We start from the raw sequence: 22264 nt of genomic DNA on the forward strand, positions 1-22264 counted from the left end.
ATTGTTGAATTTTCTTGTTCTATAGTTTCTCATGCATGTAGGATATAGCACCGCACGGTTCAATATAAAAGTAGTAACATTCTTTTTTTTTCAGAACAAAGGCGCAGGGAAACATTCATGTTTCTACTTGTAAATGAAACTGTGCTCAATGACTTAGGGTGTGTGAATTCATAGGAATGAATGTATGTGCTAATGTGCATGTGTTTGTGAGCGTCAATGTTTGTATTGTTTGCGCTGAGCTCGAGTTTATATGTAAATGAAATTAAAATAGCAGCGTCATCTTTATATATAGGCGTTGAAGCCAAAAAAATTAGCAGCGGCGGGACACAAGGACATCTTTTTTTCTGATAAAGAGAGACACGAGGACATCTATAGTAATGTAGCCCCCGGCTGTACTTGGGATCCATTCGCGGCTCCATTCTTGTGCCGTGACTCGCCGGCTGACTACCTACACCAGTCGTTGCAATTGTCGGCCTTGCAGCGCTGGTAGCAGGTGCCCCACTGGAAGAGGTTGTTGATGAGGCACTTGACCCGGCACGTCGACTCGCAGATCTGACAGTCGATGGTGCTCAGCACCTTCCTCGCGGTGTTCCCAGCGCCGCCGGCGCGGGTGCCATTGCCGCGGCTGTCGGCGTCTGCTTCGATTGTCACGGCCACCTCTGGAGCCGGTGGCGCCTGCCCATCCACGGACTGTGGCCGCACGTCGGCCGACAGGAGGAGGAGGAGGAGGAGCACGCACACCGCTCTCGTCTTCACGACGGTGGCTCGGCATGGCGCCATGGATCGGTTGGTTCGTGCACGGATTTGTGCGTGCGGATGTGTGTGTTGTGTTCAACTTTGACTACTAGGACGGTGTGTGGTCTCGCGCGCGAAGTGAGGGATTTGTACCGTGCGGTTCCTGGTGTTTTGCGCGTGATGGCAGCGGGCGTGGACCTGTGTTTGGTGCATTGTGGTTGAGTCACGCGTTCCATGGTTCAGTAGCAATGCATGCGTAGCGAGGCCTACCTTATTTGATTTTTTGTTTTTGATAACGACCACTTTTATTGATTCATAACGTCACATCAAGCGAGCACGCATTCAGTTTCTGTATGATTAAGATGCACACGGCCAACACCACACATGGCCCATCTAAACACTGGGAACTGATAAATTCAAAAATACCAAAGAGAATACCCAAGACGAATGGCGCAGGATACACAGAGGTTGAACCGAAGTTCAAGTTTTTTTAGTGTTACAAGAGATAAGTTAGCGCTGTTGCGCGAGGAGAGGTATTCACACCAAGGCATAACGTGTACCCTTAGACTAGGTTCTGAAAACCTCTACAAGTCCAAAGTGTAAATTCGTCAACAATGTTTCAAACGGTGAGGCGAGAGGGGTGAGACTCATTGCGTTAAACTTTTTTGTTAGGTGAGCCACAAATCTTCCAAAGAATGGCAAGTAGGATGGTAGGCCAAATGTCCGGAAATAGTCCTGGAGGAGTAGCAACGTCCCAAAGCAACTGCAAGGAGCCAGGAGGAGGCATCCCCATTCATTGCCAAATGGCCAAGGACCAATGGCAAAATGATGAATAAGTGCATTTCGTCTTCAACTGGAGCGTTGCATGTCGGGCATGAGCTTTTTTGGCCCATGTGCTTTTGGAGAATATTTGCCTTGGTGCCGAGCTTGTCATCATAGAGTAGCCAAGTGAAAACCTTCACTCTTACGGAAACTTTTCAGGACCAGATGCAGTCAACATTGCGGGCAATGGCATCTTCAACCATGAGGTGGGAATGGGCTTCTTTGGAGGAGAAGTTGAGCACATGGTTGAGGATTCTGTGGCCTGTTGGTTCTCGAGGCGGAAATCCTGCAACAATGAAACCAACACATCCAACTCGACAATAGCAACATGGTTAGGTGATTCTATAGGTTAGCAAGTAAACTATTCTGCAAAACATGTGACACTAATACTAGGTGGTTTGTGGAGTGGGGAAATAATTTTGGGACTGTAGGGCGAGGGGGAGGCGGGTGAGCCAGGTATCAGTCCAGGAGAACATAGTGAGGCCATTACCGGTGAGGACAAAGGGAATTTTTTGTGGTGTGGGCAGGTGGACGTTTGTAATTTTCGTGAGGAAGGAAAATGGTTGTTGGATTAGGAAGGTGTAGTGGGTGTTGTGAAGTAAACCAATGGACCCAAGGTCCATCAAGTGAAGAAAATAGTTTGAAGACAAACTTAAAGACAATTATACCGAACATGCAGGTTTTGAATGCCTAAACAACCAAAATAATTTGGCTTGCAAACATTTATCCAGGCAATAAGGCACTTGGCACCCATGCAACTCTCTTTAGATGTCCAAAAGAAGGCACATCTAATCACATCAATCGCTTTAAGAACTTTTTGGGGAATATGAAAAATAGACTAAGATAAACTCAGAGTGAATCTAAGACGGAGGAAACTAGGGTGGGATACCCCGAGTAAATAACAAAAAACCACCACATTTGGGGCTAGGGTTCTAGTTTACTACCACTATTCTTTTTTCCTTAAAAAACTACAAATTTGGGGGCCCGCTGGTTACAAATTACACTGATTTGAGGCTTATCACGTTTTAAGATGTTTGTCGATAGGGCGGGCTAACCTGTCGGGTCAATACATGACATGGGGCTGATGGCCGTGAGCCCTAGCTGTTAACCCCCACAAAAACAGTTTGCCCGTGCTCCTCTCTCTCTCTCTCTCTCTCTCTCATTATAATGCCCCTATCTCGTCGTTGTTGCACCCGCCAGCCGTCATTACCACATTTCTGCCATGGTTTCATGGGCGAATGGGAGGGAATCGTGTGATGACAATGGATCATTTGGCAACCACGTGAGTACCACATCTCTAGTTTCTAGGGTTAGGGTTCTAATTGATTTGTGGATTTTGGATTCAAGCTCGATTCTCTTTGAAATGACACGTATTTTTGACTTGTTAGAGCCCCAACACCATGTATGACTCCAGTTTTTTGAGGACTAACCGATGGAGAAGTACCTCCCCGTTGCCATCACTGAGCCACAAAAGCCAAATTTGTAGCCTTCGATGGATGGCACACATGCAGGAGGTTTTGGGAGCATTGCAAGTTACCGATTTTATATGTGGCCCACTGATTATATATATTCTTGGCCACTGACTTAAAGAAGATATCATGAATTCTGTTGTCCGTTGATTATTCTCAAGTCATACTATGTATAGATAGTAGGACAATGTAGGCAATGTAGTATAGATAGTAGGGATTTATGTAATCAATTATGTTAAGTAGGTATTGCTTTTTGAATTTGTAGGAATGAAGGAGTAATTTGTTATTGTATCCAGTGGTTTGATTTAGAGTGTCCACCAATGCTCAAGAAAGCACTAACCAAACTATGGAGAATGTATGAACATGAGAAAGGAGGTAGAATTACCGATAATGTTGGTTATGTTGAAGAAAAGTTTCAGTTATCTACTAAGAGAAAAAAGCCACATGTTGAGCTTAGGAAATTGCAAACTAAACTTGAGAAAGTTTTGGAGGAGAAGAAGATGACACTATATACCTAAGGATAAAGAAGATAATGCTCTGATTGAGGTAAGGTAAGAATTGGAGCATAAGAAATTGCATGATTGGCCAGCTTGTTAGTTCCAGAGGGTGGTCAGGTTCAAGGTAGAGAGGGACAAGGCATGGTCTGGAACCCAAATTCTTCATTCAATGAGCGTGCGTGAGAGAGATAAGTGACCTTCAAGGCATGGCCAGTTGGTCACCACCTCATTGGCCATGGGCCCGTTGGAGTGGTGGTTGTTCGCTTGAGCACTGTTTGTGATTTCTCCTATATCATGGAGATTGTCTCTATGAATGAGGAAGACTAACGAAGATTATCCATTTCTCCAACAGGTATTTCCAGATGTAGGGAGTAGGCAACTACAAACCCAAAAATAAAAAGAAATCAATTCCTTCATCGATTGACATTGCATCTTTATTATAGTTTCTGTTGGGGAACGTAGTAATTTCAAAATTTTCCTACGCACACGCAAGATCATGGTGATGCATAGCAACGAGAGGGGAGAGTGTGATCTACGTACCTTTGTAGACCGACAACGGAAGCGTTAGCATACGTCTTCACGGCCCGAGCGATCAAGCACCGAAACTACGACACCTCCGAGTTTTAGCACACGTTCAGCTCGATGACGATCCCCGGACTCCGATCCAGCAAAGTGTCGGGGTAGAGTTCCGTCAGCACGACGGCATGGTGACGATCTTGATGTACTACCGTCGCAGGGCTTCGCCTAAGCACTGCTACAATATTATCGAGGTTTATGGTGGAAGGGGGCACCACACACGGCTAAGAATATGATCACGTGGATCAACTTGTGTGTCTAGGGGTGCCCCCTGCCCCCGTATATAAAGGAGCAAGGGGAGGAGGCCGGCCGACCCCTATTGGCGCGCCAGGAGGAGTCCTCCTCCTAGTAGGAGTAGGACTCCTACTAGGAGGGGGGAGGAAGTGGGGAGGGAGAAGGAAAGGGGGGCGCCGCCTCCCCTCTCCTAGTCCAATTCGGACCAGGGGGGGAGGAGGCACACGGCCCACCCTGGCTGCCCCTCTCTCTCTCCACTAAGGCCCATATGGCCCATTACTTCTCCCGGTAGGGTTCCGGTAACCCTCCGGCTCTCCGGTTTTCTCCGAAATCACCCGGAACACTTCCGGTGTTCGAATATAGCCGTCTAATATATTAATCTTTATGTCTCGACCATTTCGAGACTCCTCGTTATGTCCGCGATCACATCCGGGACTCCGAACTAACTTCGGTACATCAAAACTCATAAACTCATAATATAACTGTCATCGAAACCTTAAGCGTGCGGACCCTACGGGTTCGAGAACAATGTAGACATGACCGAGACACGTCTCCGGTCAATAACCAATAGCGGAACCTGGATGCTCATATTGGCTCCTGCATATTCTACGAAGATCTTTATCGGTCGGACCGCATAACAACATACGTTGTTCCCTTTGTCATCGGTATTTTACTTGCCCGAGATTCGATCGTCGGTATCTCAATACCTAGTTCAATCTCGTTACCGGCAAGTCTCTTTACTCGTTTCGTAATACATCATCTCGCAACTAACTCATTAGTTGAAATGCTTGCAAGGCTTATGTGATGTGCATTACCGAGAGGGCCCAGAGATACCTCTCCGACAATCGGAGTGACAAATCCTAATCTCGAAATACGCCAACCCAACATGTACCTTTGGAGACACCTGTAGAGCTCCTTTATAATCACCCAGTTATGTTGTGACGTTTGGTAGCACACAAAGTGTTCCTCTGGCAAACGGGAGTTGCATAATCTCATAGTCATAGGAACATGTATAAGTCAGGAAGAAAGCAATAGCAACATACTAAACGATCGGGTGCTAAGCTAATGGAATGGGTCATGTCAATCACATCATTCTCCTAATAATGTGATCCCGTTAATCAAATGACAACACTGTTGGAAATATGCCCTAGAGGCAATAATAAATTGATTATTATTATATTTCCTTGTTCATGATAATCATTTATTATCCATGCTAGAATTGTATTGATAGGAAACTCAGATACATGTGTGGATACATAGACAACACCATGTCCCTAGTAAGCCTCTAGTTGACTAGCTCGTTGATCAATTGATGGTTACGGTTTCCTGACCATGGACATTGGATGTCGTTGATAATGGGATCACATCATTAGGAGAATGATGTGATGGACAAGACCCAATCCTAAGCCTAGCACAAAGATCATGTAGTTCGTATGCTAAAGCTTTTCTAATGTCAAGTATCATTTCCTTAGACCATGAGATTGTGCAACTCCCGGATACCGTAGGAGTGCTTTGGGTGTGCCAAACGTCACAACGTAACTGGGTGGCTATAAAGATACACTACAGGTATCTCTGAAAGTGTCTGTTGGGTTGGCAAGAATCGAGACTGGGATTTGTCACTCCGTGTGACGGAGAGGTATCTCTGGGCCCACTCGGTAGGACATCATCATAATGTGCACAATGTGACCAAGGAGTTGATCACGGGATGATGTGTTACGGAACGAGTAAAGAGACTTGCCGGTAACGAGATTGAACAAGGTATCGGGATACCGACGATCGAATCTCGGGCAAGTATCGTACCGCTAGACAAAGGGAATTGTATACGGGATTGATTAAGTCCTTGACATCGTGGTTCATCTGATGAGATCATCGTGGAACATGTGGGAGCCAACATGGGTATCCAGATCCCGCTGTTGGTTATTGACCGGAGAGTCATCTCGGTCATGTCTGCATGTCTCCCGAACCCGTAGGGTCTACACACTTAAGGTTCGGTGACGCTAGGGTTATAGAGATATTAGTATGCGGTAACCCGAAAGTTTTTCGGAGTCCCGGATGAGATCCCGGACATCACGAGGAGTTCCGGAATGCTCTGGAGGTAAAGAATTATATATAGGAAGTGCTATTTCGGCCATCGGGACAAGTTTCGGGGTCACCGGTATTGTACCGGGACCACCGGAAGGGTCCCGGGGGTCCACCGGGTGGGGCCACCTACCCCGGGGGCCACATGGGCTGTAGGGGGTGTGCCTTGGCCTATATGGGCCAAGGGCACCAGCCCCTAGAGGCCCATGCGCCAAAGGGACAAGAGGAGGGGAGAGTCCTAAAGGGGGAAGGCACCTCCGAGGTGCCTTGGGGAGGATGGACTCCTCCCCCCTTGGCCGCACCCTTCCTTGGAGGAAGGGGCAAGGCTGCGCCCTCCCCCTCTCCCTTGGCCCTATATATAGTGGGGGGAAGGGAGGGCAACCATACCCAAGCCCTGGCGCCTCCCTCTCCCTCCTATGACACATCTCCCTCCTCCCGCAGCGCTTGGCGAAGCCCTGTTGGAATCCCGCTACTTCCACCACCACGCCGTCGTGCTGCTGGATCTCCATCAACCTCTCCTCCCCCTTGCTGGATCAAGAAGGAGGAGACGTCGCTGCTCCGTACGTGTGTTGAACGCGGAGGTGCCGTCCGTTCGGCGCTAGGATCATCGATGATTTGGATCACGACGAGTACGACTCCATCAACCCCGTTCTCTTGAACGCTTCCGCGCGCGATCTACAAGGGTATGTAGATCCACTCCTCCATCCTTGCTAGATGACTCCATAGATAGATCTTGGTGACACGTAGGAAAATTTAGAATTTATGCTACGTTCCCCAACAAACACATGTCTATGGTTAGGAAACATAACCATGTTTGATTAATGAGCTAGTCAAGTAGAGGCATACTAGTGACGTTTGGTTTGTCTATGTATTCACACAAGTATTATGTTTCCGGATAATACAATTCTAGCATGAATAATAAACATTTATAATGATATAAGGAAATAAAATAATAACATTATTATTGCCTCTAGGGCATATTTCCTTCAGTCTTCCACTTGCACTAGAGTCAATAATCTAGTTCACATCGCCATGTGATCTAACATCAATAGTTCACATCTTTATGTGGTTAACACCCATAGTTCACATCGATATGTGACCAACACCCAAAGTGTTTACTAGAGTCAGTAATCTAGTTCACATGAGAGAAGTTTAGTCAACGGGTCTGCCATATTCAGATCTGTAAGTATTTTGCAATTGTCTATGTCTACAATGCTCTGCACGGAGCTACTTTAGCTAATTGCTCCCACTTTCAATATGTATCCAGATGAAGACTAAGAGTCATCCGGATCAGTGCCAAAACTTGTATCGACGTAACCCTTTTACGACGAACCTTTTGTCACCTCCATAATCGAGAAACATATCCTTATTCCACTAAGGATAATTTTGACCGATGTCCAGTGATCTACTCCTAGATCACTATTGTACTCCCTTGCCAAAATTAGTGTAGGGTATACAATAGGTTTGGTACACAGCATGGCATACTTTATAGAACCTCTGGCCAAGGCATAGGGAATGACTTTCATTCTCATTCTATTTTCTGTCGTGGTCGGGCTTTGAGTCTTACTCAATTTCACACCTTGTAACACAGGCAAGAATTCTTTCTTTGACTGTTCCATTTTGAACTACTTCCAAATCTTGTCAAGGTATGTACTCACTGAAAAAAAACTTATCAAGCGTCTTGATCTATCTCTATAGATCTTGATGCTCAATATGTAAGCAGCTTCACCGAGGTTTTCTTTGAAAAAAATCCTTTCAAACACTCCTTTATGCTTTGCAGAATAATTCTACATTATTTCTGATCAACAATATGTCATACACATATACTTATCAAAAATGATGTAGTGCTCCCACTCACTTTCTTGTAAATACAGGCTTCACCGCAAGTCTGAATAAAACTATATGCTTTGATCAACTTATCAAAGCGTATATTCCAACTCCGAGATGCTTGCACCAGTCCATAGATGGATCGCTGGAGCTTGCATATTTTGTTAGCACCTTTAGGATTGACAAAACCTTCTGGTTGCATCATATACAACTATTCTTTAAATCCATTAAGGAATGTAGTTTTGTTTATCCATTTGCCAGATTTCATAAAAATGCGGCAATTGCTAACATGATTTGGACAGACTTAAGCATCGCTACGAGTGAGAAAATTTCATCGTAGTCAACACCTTGAACTTTGTCAAAAACCTTTTTTGACAAGTCTAGCTTTGTAGATAGTAACACTACTATCAGCGTCCGTCTTCCTCTTGAAGATCCATTTATTTTCTATGGCTTGCCGATCATCGGGCAAATCCATCAAAGTCCATACTTTGTTCTCATACATGGATCATATCTTAGATTTCATGGCCTCAAACCATTTCGCGGAATCTGGGCTCTTCATCGCTTCCTCATAGTTCGCAAGTTCGTCATGGTCTAGTAACATGACTTCCAGAACAGGATTACCGTACTACTCTAGTGCGGATCTCACTCTGGTTTACCTATGATATTCGGTAGTAACTTGATATGAAGTTACATGATCATCATCATCATTAGCTTCCTCACTAATTGGTGTAGTAGTCACAAGAACAGATTTCTGTGATGAACTACTTTCCAATAAGGGAGAAGGTACAATTACCTTATCAAGTTTTCTACTTTCCTCCCACTCACTTCTTTCGAGAGAAACTCCTTCTCTAGAAAGGATCCATTCTTAGCAACGAATGTCTTGCCTTCGGATCTGTGATAGAAGGTGTACCCAACAGTCTCCTTTGGGTATCCTATGAAGACATATTTCTCCGATTTGGGTATGAGCTTATCAGGATGAAACTTTTTCACATAAGCATCACAACCCAAAACTTTAAGAAACAACAACTTAGGTTTCTTGCCAAACCATAATTCAGATTGTGTCGTCTCAACGGATTTAGATGGTGCCCTTTTTAATGTGAATGCAGCTGTCTCTAATGCATAACCCCAAAACGATAGTGGTAGATCGGTAAGAGACATCATAGATTGCACTATGTCCAATAAAGTACGGTTATGACGATCGGACACACCATTATGCTGTGGTGTTCCATGTGGCATGAGTTTGTGAAACTATTCCACAATGTTTTAATTAAAGACCAAACTCGTAACTCAAATATTTGTCTCCGCGATCAGATCGTAGAAACCTTATTTTCTTGTCACGATGATTTTCCACTTCACCCTGAAATTATTTGAACTTTTCAAATGTTTCAGACTTATGTTTCATCAAGTAGATATACTCATATCTGCTCAAATCATCTGTGAAGGTCAGAAAATAACGATACCCGCCGCGAGCCTCAACACTCATTGGACTGCATACATCAGTATGTATTATTTCCAATCAAGTTTGTTGCTCGCTCCATTGTTCCGGAGAACGGAGTCTTAGTCATCTTGCCCATGAGGCCTGGTTCGCAAGTACCAAGTGATTCATAATCAAGTGGTTCCAAAAGTCCATCAGTATGGAGTTTCTTCATGCGCTTTACACTGATATGACCTAAATGGCAGTGCCACAAATAAGTTGCACTATCATTATTAACTTTGCATCTTTTGGCTTCAATATTATGAATATGTGTAACACTACGATCGAGATCCAATGAACTATTTTCATTGGGTGTATGACCATCGAAGGTTTTATTCATGTAAACAGAATAACAATTATTCTCTGACTTTAATGAATAACCGTATTGCAATAAACATGATCAAATCATATTCATGCTCAATGCAAACACCAAATAACACTTATTTAGTTTCAACACTAATCCTGAAAGTATAGGGAGTGTGCGATGATGATCATATCAATCTTGGAACTACTTCCAACAAACATCGTCACGTCACCCTTAACTAGTCTTTATTCATTCTGCAACTCCCGATTCAAGTTACTAATCATAGTAACTGAACTAGTATCAAATACTGAGGGGTTGCTATAAACACTAGTAAAGTACACATCAATAACATGTATATCAAATATACTTATGTTCACTTTGCCATCCTTCTTATCCGCCAAATACTTGGGGCAGTTCCACTTCCAGTGACCAGTCCCTTTGCAGTAGAAGCACTTAGTCTCAGGCTTAGGATCAGACTTGGGCTTCTTCACTTGAGCAGCAACTTGCCTGCCGTTCTTCTTGAAGTTCCCCTTCTTCCCTTTGCCCTTTTCTTGAAACTAGTGGTCTTGTCAACCATCAACACTTGATGTTTTCTTGATTTCTACCTTCGTTGATTTCAGCATCACGAAGAGCTTGGGAGTTGTTTCTGTTATCCCTTGCATATTATAGTTCATCACGAAGTTCTACTAACTTGGTGATGGTGACTAGAGAATTCTGTCAACCACTATCTTATTTGGAAGATTAACTCCCACTTGATTCAAGCGATTGTAGTACCCAGACAATCTGAGCACATGCTCACTACTTGAGCGATTCTCCTCCATCTTTTAGCTATAGAACTTGTTGGAGACTTCATATCTCTCAACTCGGGTATTTACTTGAAACATTAACTTCAACTCCTGGAACATCTCATATGGTCCATGACGTTCAAAATGTCTTGGAAGTCCCGATTCTAAGCCATTAAGCATGGTGCGCTAAACTATCAAGTAGTCATCATATTGAGCTAGCCAAACGTTCATAACGTCTGCATCTGCTCCTGCAATAGGTCTGTCACCTAGCGGTGCATCAAGGACATAATTCTTCTGTGCAGCAATGAGGATAAACCTCAGATCATGGATCTAATCCGCATCATTGCTACTAACATCTTTTAACACAATTTTCTCTAGGAACATATCAAAATAAACACAGGGAAGCAACAACGCGAGCTATTGATCTACATCATAATTTGCAAAATACTACCAGGACTAAGTTCATGATAAATTTATGTTCAATTAATCATATTACTTAAGAACTCCCACTTAGATAGACATCCCTCTAATCCTCTAAGTGATCACGTGATCCAAATCAACTAAACCATGTCCGATCATCACGTGAGATGGAGTAGTTTCATTGGTGAACATCGCTATGTTGATCATATCTACTATATGATTCACGCTCGTGAAGGAAATATGCCCTAGAGGCAATAATAAAGTTATTATTTATTTCCTTATTTCATGATAAATGTTTATTATTCATGCTAGAATTGTATTAACCGGAAACATAATACATGTGTGAATACATAGACAAACAGAGTGTCACTAGTATGCCTCTACTTGACTAGCTCGTTAATCAAAGATGGTTATGTTTCCTAACCATAGACAAAGGAGTTGTTATTTGATTAACGGGATCACATCATTAGTTGAATGATCTGATTGACATGACCCATTCCATTAGATTAGCACCCGATCGTTTAGTATGTTGCTATTGCTTTCTTCATGACTTATACATGTTCATATAACTATGAGATTATGAAACTCCCATTTACCGGAGGAACACTTTGGGTACTACCAAACATCACAACGTAATTGGGTGATTATAAAGGAGCATTACAGGTGTCTCCAAAGGTAGATGTTGGGTTGGCGTATTTCGAGATTAGGATTTGTCACTCCGATTGTCGAAGAGGTAACTCTGGGCCCTCTCAGTAATGCACATCACATAAGCCTTGCAAGCATTACAACTAATATGTTAGTTGTGAGATGATGTATTACGGAACGAGTAAAGAGACTTGCCGGTAACGAGATTGAACTAGGTATTGGATACCGACGATCGAATCTCGGGCAAGTAACATACCGATGACAAAGGGAACAACGTATGTTGTTATGCGGTCTGACCGATAAAGATCTTCGTAGAATATGTAGGAGCCAATATGGGCATCCAGGTCCCGCTATTGTTTATTGACCGGAGACGTGTCTCGGTCATGTCTACATTGTTCTCGAACCCATAGGGTCCGCACGCTTAAGGTTACGATGACAGTTATATTATGAGTTTATGCATTTTGATGTACCGAAGGTTGTTCGGAGTCCCGGATGTGATCACGGACATGACAAGGAGTCTCGAATTGGTCGAGACGTAAAGATTGATATATTGGAAGCCTATGTTTGGATATCGGAAGTGTTCCGGGTGAAATCGGGATTTTACTGGAGTACCGGGAGGTTACCGGAACCCCCCGGGAGCCATATGGGCCTTAATGGGCTTTAGTGGAAAGGAGAAAGGGGCATCCCAAGGTGGCCGCGCGCCTCCCCCCTCCCCTAGTCCTATTAGGACTAGCAGAGGTGGCCGGCCCCCCTCTCCCTCTTTCTCCCTCGGGGAATCCTAGTCCAACTAGGATTGGAGGGGGGGAGTCCTACTCCCGGGAGGAGTAGGACTCCTCCTGCGCCCACCTCCTAGCCGGCGGCCCCCTCCCCCTTGGCTCCTTTATATACTGAGGCAGAGGCACCCCAGAAACACACAAGTTGATCCACGTGATCTATTCCTTAGCCGTGTGCGGTGCCCCCTGCCACCATAGTCCTCGATAATACTGTAGCGGAGTTTAGGCGAAGCCCTGCTGCTGTAGTGCATCAAGATCGTCACCACGCCATCGTGCTAACGGAACTCTTCCCCGACACTTTGCTGGATCGGAGTCCGGGGATCGTCATTGAGCTGTACGTGTGCTCGAACTCGGAGGTGCCGTAGTTTCGGTGCTTGATCGGTTGGATCGCGAAGACGTACGACTACTTCCTCTATGTTGCGTCAACGCTTCCGCAGTCGGTCTGCGTGGGTATGTAGACTACACTCTCCCCTCTCGTTGCTATGCATCACATGATCTTGCGTGTGCGTAGGAAAATTTTGAAATTACTACGAAACCCAACAGTGGCATCCGAGCCTAGGTTATTTATGTTGATGTTATATGCACGAGTAGAACACACGTGAGTTGTGGGCGATATAAGTCATACTGCCTACCAGCATGACATACTTTGGTTCAACGGCATTGTTGGACGAGACGACCCGGACCAACATTACGCGTACGCTTACGCGAGACCGGTTCCCCCGACGTGCTTTGCACATAGGTGGCTTGCGGGCGACTGTCTCTCCAACTTTAGTTGAACCAAGTGTGGCTACGCCCGGTCCTTGCGAAGGTTAAAACGGAGTCTATTTGACAAACTATCGTTGTGGTTTTGATGCGTAGGTGAGATTGGTTCTTGCTTAAGCCCGTAGCAGCCACGTAAAACTTGCAACAACAAAGTAGAGGACGTCTAACTTGTTTTTGCAGGGCATGTTGTGATGTGATATGGTCAAGGCATGATGCTGAATTTTATTGTATGAGATGATCATGTTTTGTAACCGAGTTATCGGCAACTTGCAGGAGCCATATGGTTGTCGCTTTATTGTATGCAATGCAATCGCGATGTAATGCTTTACTTTATTACTAAACGGTAGTGATAGTCGTGGAAGCATAAGATTGGCGAGACGACAACGATGCTACGATGGAGATCAAGGTGTCGCGCCGGTGACGATGGTGATCATGACGGTGCTTCGGAGATGGAGATCACAAGCACAAGTTGATGATGGCCATATCATATCACTTATATTGATTGCATGTGATGTTTATCTTTTATGCATCTTATCTTGCTTTGATTGACGGTAGCATTATAAGATGATCTCTCACTAAATTATCAAGAAGTGTTCTCGCTGAGTACGCACCGTTGCCAAAGTTCGTCGTGCCCAGACACCACGTGATGATCGGGTGTGATAAGCTCTACATCCATCTACAACGAGTGCAAGCCAGTTTTTGCACACGCAGAATACTCAGGTTAAACTTGACGAGCCTAACATATGCAGATATGGCCTCGGAACACGGAGACCGAAAGGTCGAGCGTGAATCATATAGTAGATATGATCAACATAGTGATGTTCACCAATGAAACTACTCCATCTCACGTGATGATCGGACATGGTTTAGTTGATTTGGATCACGTGATCACTTAGAGGATTAGAGGGATGTCTATCTAAGTGGGAGTTCTTTAAGTAATATGATTAATTGAACTTTAATTTATCATGAACTTAGTCCTGGTAGTATTAGCATATCTATGTTGTAGATCAATAGCTCGCGTTGTTGCTTTCATATGTTTATTTTGATATGTTCCTAGAGAAAATTGTGTTGAAAGATGTTAGTAGCAATGATGCGGATTGGATCCGTGATCTGAGGTTTATCCTCATTGCTGCATAGAAGAATTAGGTCCTTGATGCACCGCTAGGTCACAGACCTATTGCAGGAGCAGATGCAGACGTTATGAACGTTTGGCTAGCTCAATATGATGACTACTTGATAGTTTAAGTGCACCATGCTTAACGGCTTAGAATCGGGACTTCAAAGACGTTTTGAATGTCATGGACCATATGAGATGTTCCAAGAGTTGAAGTTAATATTTCAAGCAAATACCCGAGTTGAGAGATATGAAGTCTCCAACAAGTTCTATAGCTAAAAGATGGAGGAGAATCGCTCAACTAGTGAGCATGTGCTCAGATTGTCTGGGTACTACAATCGCTTGAATCAAGTGGGAGTTAATCTTCCAGATAATATAGTGATTGACAGAATTCTCTAGTCACCATCACCAAGTTAGTAGAACTTCGTGATGAACTATAATATGCAAGGGATAATGGAAACAACTCCCAAGCTCTTCGTGATGCTGAAATCAACGAAGGTAGAAATCAAGAAAAACATCAAGTGTTGATGGTTGACAAGATCACTAGTTTCAAGAAAAGGGCAGAGGGAAGAAGGGGAACTTCAAGAAGAACAGCAAGCAAGTTGCTGCTCAAGTGAAGAAGCCCAAGTCTGGTCCTAAGCCTGAGACTAAGTGCTTCTACTGCAAAGGGACTGGTCACTGGAAGCGGAACTACCCCAAGTGATTGGCAGATAAGAAGGATGGCAAAGTGAACATAAGTATATTTGATATACATGTTATTGATGTGTACTTTAATAGTGTTTATAGCAACCCCTCAGTATTTGATACTAGTTCAGTTGCTAAGATTAGTAACTCGAAACGGGAGTTGCAGAATAAACAGAGACTAGTTAAGGGTGAAGTGACGATGTGTGTTGGAAGTGGTTCCAAGATTGATATGATCATCATCGCACACTTCCCTATACTTTCGGGATTAGTGTTGAACCTAAATAAGTGTTATTTGGTTTTTGCGTTGAGCATGAATATGATTTGATCATGTTTATTGCAATACGGTTATTCATTAAAGTCAGAGAATAATTGTTGTTCTGTTTACATGAATAAAACTTTCGATGGTCATACACCCAATGAAACAAGTTCATTGGATCTCGATTGTAGTGATACACATATTCATAATATTGAAACCAAAAGATGCGAAGTTAATAATGATAGTGCAACTTATTTGTAGCACTGCCGTTTAGGTCATATTGGTGTAAAGCGCATGAAGAAACTCCATGCTGATGGGATTTTGGAATCACTTGATTATGAATCACTTGATGCTTGCGAACCATTCCTCATGGGCAAGATGACTAAGACTCCGTTCTCCGGAGCGAGCAACTGACTTATTGGAAATAATACATACTGATGTATGCGGTCCGATGAGGGTTAAGGATCACGGCAAGTATCGTTATTTTCTGAACTTCACAGATGATTTGAGCAGATATGGGTATATCTACTTGATGAAACATAAGTCTGAAACATTTGAAAAGTTCAAAGAATTTCAGAGTGAAGTGGAAAATCATCGTGACAAGAAAATAAAGTTTCTACGATCTGATGACGAAGACAAATATTTGAGTTACGAGTTTGGTCTTTAATTAAAACAATGTGGAATAGTTTCACAAACTCATGCCACATGGAACACCACAGCATAATGGTGTGTCCGAACGTCATAACCGTATTTTATTGGATATAGTGCAATCTATGATGTCTCTTACCGATCTACCACTATCATTTTGGGGTTATGCATTAGAGACAGCTGCATTCACGTTAAATAGGGCACCATCTAAATCCATTGAGACGACACCGTGTGAACTATGGTTTGGCAAGAAACCTAAGCTGTCGTTTCTTAAAGTTTGGGGTTGCGATGCTTATATGAAAAAGTTTCATCCTGATAAGCTCAAACTCAAATCGGAGAAGTGCGTCTTCATAGGATATCCAAAGGAAACTATTGGATACACCTTCTATCACAGATCGGAAGGCAAGACTTTTGTTGCTAAATTCGGAAACTTTCTGGAGAAGGAGTTTCTCTCGAAAGAAGTGAGTGGGAGGAAAGTAGAACTTGACGAGGTAACTGTACCTGCTCCCTTATTGGAAAGTAGTACATCACAGAAAACTGTTTCTGTGACACCTACACCAGTTAGTGAGGAAGCTAATGATGATGATCATGAAACTTCAGATCAAGATACTACTGAACCTCGTAGATCAACCAGAGTAAGATCTGCGCCAGAGTGGTACAGTAATCCTGTTCTGGAAATCATGCTACTAGATCATGATGAACCTACAAACTATGAATAAGCGATGGTGAGCCCAGATTCCGCAAAGTAGCTTGAAGCCATGAAATTTGAGATATGATCCATGTATGAGAACAAAGTATGGACTTTGGTTGACTTGCCCGATGATCGGCAAGCCATAGAAAATAAATGGATCTTCAAGAGGAAGACGGACGCTGATAGTAGTATTAATATCTACAAAGCTAGAATTGTCGCAAAAGGTTTTCGACAAGTTCAAGGTGTTGACTACGGTGAGATTTTCTCACTCGTATCTATGCTTAAGTTTGTCCGAATCATGTTAGCAATTGCCGCATTTTATGAAATCTGGCAAATGGATAAACAAAAATGCATTCCTTAATGGATTTACTAAAGAAGAGTTGTATACGATGCAACTAGAAGGTTTTGTCGATCCTAAAGGTGTTAACTAAATATGCAAGCTCCAGCGATCCATCTATGGACTGGTGCAAGAATCTCGGAGTTGGAATATACGCTTTGATAAGTTGATCAAAGCATATAGTTTTATACAGACTTGCGGTGAAGCCTGTATTTACAAGAAAGTGAGTGGGAGCACTACAACATTTCTGATAAGTATATGTGAATGACATATTGTTGATCGGAAATAATGTAGAATTATTCTGCAAAGCATAAAGGAGTGTTTGAAAGGAGTTTTTCAAAGAAAGACCTCGGTGAAGCTGCTTACATATTGAGTATCAAGATCTATAGAGATAGATCAAGACACTTGATGAGTTTTTCCAATGAGTACATACCTTGACAAGATTTTGAAGTAGTTCAAAATGGAACAGTCAAACAAAAGGTTTCTTGCCTGTGTTACAAGGTGTGAAGTTGAGTAGGACTCAAAGCCCGACCACGACAGAAGATAGAAAGAGAATAAAAGTCATTGCCTATGCCTCAGTCATAGGTTCTATAAAGTATGCCATGCTGTATACCAGATCTATTGTATGCCCTACCACTGAGTTTGGCAAGGGAGTACAATAGTGATCTAGGAGTAGATCACTGGACAGCGGTCAGAATTATCCTTAGTGAAATAAGGATATGTTTCTCGATTATGGACGTGACAAAAAGGTTCGCCGTAAAGGGTTATGTCGATGCAAGTTTTGACACTGATCTGGATGACTCAGAGTCTCGATCTAGATACATATTGAAAGTGGGAGCAATTATCTAGAGTAGCTCCGTACAGAGCATTGTAGACATAGAAAATTGTAAAATACATAACGGATCTGAATGTGCAAGACCGTTGACTAAGATTCTCTCACAAGCAAAACATGATCACACCTTAGTACTCTTTGGGTGTTAATCGCATAGCAATGTGAACTAGATTACCGAATCTAGTAAACCCTTTGGGTGTTGGTCACATGGCGATGTGAACTATGGGTGTTAATCACATGATGATGTGAACTATCGATGTTAATCACATAGTGATGTGATCTAGATTATTGACTCTAGTGCAAGTGGGAGACTGAAGGAAATATGCCCTAGAGGCAATAATAAAGTTATTATTTATTTCCTTATTTCATGATAAATGTCTATTATTCATGCTAGAATTGTATTAACTGGAAACATAATACATGTGTGAATACATAGACAAACAGAGTGTCACTAGTATGCCTCTACTTGACTAGCTCGTTAATCAAAGATGGTTATGTTTCCTAACCATAGACAAAGGAGTTGTTATTTGATTAACGGGATCACATCATTAGTTGAATGATCTGATTGACATGACCCATTCCATTAGCTTAGCACCCGATCGTTTAGTATCTTGCTATTGCTTTCTTCATGACTTATACATGTTCCTATAACTATGAGATTATGCAACTCCCGTTTACCGGAGGAACACTTTGGGTACTACCAAACGTCACAATGTAACTGGGTGATTATAAAGGAGCATTACAGGTGTCTCCAAAGGTAGATGTTGGGTTGGCGTATTTTGAGATTAGGATTTGTCACTCCGATTGTCGGAGAGGTAACTCTGGGCCCTCTCGGTAATGCACATCACATAAGCCTTGCAAGCATTACAACTAATATGTTAGTTGTGAGATGATGTATTATGGAACGAGTAAAGAGACTTGCCGGTAACGAGATTGAACTAGGTATTGGATACCGACGATCGAATCTCGGGCAAGTAACATACTGATGACAAAGGGAACAACGTATGTTGTTATGCGGTCTGACCGATAAAGATCTTCGTAGAATATGTAGGAGCCAATATGAGCATCCAGGTCCCGCTATTGGTTATTGACCGGAGACGTGTCTCGGTCATGTCTACATTGTTCTCGAACCCATAGGGTCCGCACGCTTAAGGTTACGATGACAATTATATTATGAGTTTATGCATTTTGATGTACCGAAGGTTGTTCGGAGTCCCGGATGTGATCACGGACATGACGAGGATTCTCGAATTGGTCGAGACGTAAACATTGATATATTGGAAGCCTATGTTTGGATATCGGAAGTGTTCCGGGTGAAATCGGGATTTTACCGGAGTACCGGGAGGTTACCGGAACCCCCCCGGGAGCCATATGGGCCTTAATGGGCTTTAGTGGAAAGGAGAAAGGGGCAGCCCAAGGTGGCCGCGCGCCTCCCCCCTCCCCTAGTCCTATTAGGACTAGGAGAGGTGGCCGGCCCCCCTCTCCCTCTTTCCCCCTCGGGGAATCCTAGTCCAACTAGGATTGGGGGGAGTCCTACTCCCGGGAGGAGTAGGACTCCTCCTGCGCCCACCTCCTGGCCGGCGGCCCCCTCCCCCTTGGCTCCTTTATATACTGAGGCAGAGGCACCCCAGAAACACACAAGTTGATCCACGTGATCTATTCCTTAGCCGTGTGCGGTGCCCCCTGCCACCATAGTCCTCGATAATACTGTAGCGGAGTTTAGGCGAAGCCCTGCTGCTGTAGTGCATCAAGATCGTCACCACGCCGTCGTGCTGACGGAACTCTTCCCCGACACTTTTCTGAATCGGAGTCCGGGGATCATCATCGAGTTGTACGTGTGCTCGAACTCGGAGGTGCGTAGTTTCGGTGCTTGATCGGTTGGATCGCGAAGACGTACGACTACTTCCTCTATGTTGCGTTAACGCTTCTGCAGTCGGTCTGCGTGGGTACGTAGACTACACTCTCCCCTCTCATTGCTATGCAACACATGATCTTGCGTGTGCGTAGGAAAATTTTGAAATTACTACAAAACCCAACAGCTCGACCTTTCGGTCTCCGTGTTCCGAGGCCATATATGTATATGCTTGGCTCGTCAAGTATAACCTGAGTATTCTGCGTGTGCAACTATTTTGCACCCGTTGTATTTGAACGTAGAGCCTATCACACCCGACCATCACGTGGTGTCTCAGCACGAAGAACTTTCGCAACGGTGCATACTCAGGGAGAACACTTCTTGATAATTAGTGAGAGATCATCTTAAAATGCTACCATCAATCAAAGCAAGATAAGATGCATAAAAGATAAACATCACATGCAATCAATATAAGTGACATGATATGGCCATCATCATCTTGTGCTTGTGATCTCCATCTTCGAAGCACCATCATGATCACCATCGTCACCGGCGCGACACCTTGATCACCATCGTAGCATCGTTGTCGTCTCGCCAATCTTATGCTTCCACGACTATCGCTACCGCTTAGTGATAAAGTAAAGCATTACAGCGCAATTGCATTGCATACAATAAAGCGACAACCATATGGCTCCTGCCAGTTGCCGATAACTTGGTTACAAAACATGATCATCTCATACAATAAAATTTAGCATCATGTCTTGACCATATCACATCACAACATGCCCTGCAAAAACAAGTTAGACGTCCTCTACTTTGTTGTTGCAAGTTTTACGTGGCTGCTACGGGCTTAAGCAAGAACCAATCTTACCTACGCATCAAAACCACAACGATAGTTTGTTAAGTTGGTGTTGTTTTAACCTTTGCAAGGACCGGGCGTAGCCACACTCGGTTCAACTAAAGTTGGAGAAACTGTCACCCGCTAGCCACTTTTGTGCAAAGCACGTCGGGAGAACCGGTCTCGCGTAAGCGTACGCGTAATGTCGGTCTGGGCCGGTTCATCCAACAATACCGCCGAACCAAAGTATGACATGCTGCTAAGCAGTATGACTTATATCACCCATAACTCACTTGTGTTCTACTCGTGCATATAACATCAACACATAAAACCTAGGCTCGGATGCCACTATTGGGGAACGTAGTAATTTCAAAATTTTCCTACGCACACGCAAGATCATGGTGATGCATAGCAACAAGAGGGGAGAGTGTGATCTACATACCCTTGTAGACCGACAGCGGAAGCGTTAGCACAACGCGGTTGATGTAGTCGTACGTCTTCACGGCCCGACCGATCAAGCACCGAAACTACGGCACCTCCGAGTTTTAGCACACGTTCAGCTCGATGACGATTCACGGACTCCGATCCAGCAAAGTGTCGGGGTAGAGTTCCGTCAGCACGACGGCGTGGTGACGATCTTGATGTACTACTGTCGCAGGGCTTCGCTTAAGCACTGCTACAATATTATCGAGGATTATGGTGGAAGGGGGCACCGCACACGGCTAAGAATATGATCACGTGGATCAACTTGTGTGTCTAGGGGTGCCCCCTGCCCCCGTATATAAAGGAGCAAGGGGAGGAGGCCGGCCAGCCCCTATTGGCGCGCCAGGAGGAGTCCTCCTCCTAGTAGGAGTAGGACTCCTACTAGGAGGGGGAAGGAAGTGGGGAGGGAGAAGGAAAGGGGGGCGCCGCCGCCCCTCTCCTAGTCCAATTCGGACCAGGGGGAAGGAGGCGCGCGGCCCACCCTGGCTGCCCCTCTCTCTCTCCACTAAGGCCCATATGGCCCATTACTTCTCCCGGTAGGGTTCCGGTAACCCTCTGGCTCTCCGGTTTTCTCCGAAATCACCCGGAACACTTCCGGTGTCCGAATATAGCCGTCTAATATATTAATCTTTATGTCTCGACCATTTCGAGACTCCTCGTTATGTCCGCGATCACATCCGGGACTCCGAACTAACTTCGGTACATCAAAACTCATAAACTCATAATATAACTGTCATCGAAACCTTAAGCGTGCGGACCCTACGGGTTCGAGAACAATGTAGACATGACCGAGACACGTCTCCGGTCAATAACCAATAGCGGAACCTGGATGCTCATATTGGCTCCTACATATTCTACGAAGATCTTTATCGGTCAGACCGCATAACAACATACGTTGTTCCCTTTGTCATCGGTATTTTACTTGCCCGAGATTCGATCGTCGGATACCTAGTTCAATCTCGTTACCGGCAAGTCTCTTTACTCGTTTCGTAATACATCATCTCGCAACTAACTCATTAGTTGAAATGCTTGCAAGGCTTATGTGATGTGCATTACCGAGAGGGCCCAGAGATACCTCTCCGACAATCGGAGTGACAAATCCTAATCTCGAAATACGCCAACCCAAC

General features: G+C 44.0%; 1 protein-coding gene across 1 annotated transcript; it reads right to left on the reverse strand.

Moving 5' to 3' along the window:
• Positions 1 to 444: 444 nt before the first annotated feature.
• LOC119356616 lies at positions 445 to 780 on the reverse strand. Its single transcript, XM_037623607.1, has one exon. The coding sequence runs from the start codon at positions 778 to 780 to the stop codon at positions 445 to 447; it is 336 nt and encodes a 111-aa protein (XP_037479504.1).
• Positions 781 to 22264: the final 21484 nt, after the last annotated feature.

The sequence above is a fragment of the Triticum dicoccoides genome, chromosome 1A (genome assembly GCF_002162155.2).
Source record: "Triticum dicoccoides isolate Atlit2015 ecotype Zavitan chromosome 1A, WEW_v2.0, whole genome shotgun sequence".
NCBI lineage: Eukaryota > Viridiplantae > Streptophyta > Magnoliopsida > Poales > Poaceae > Triticum > Triticum dicoccoides.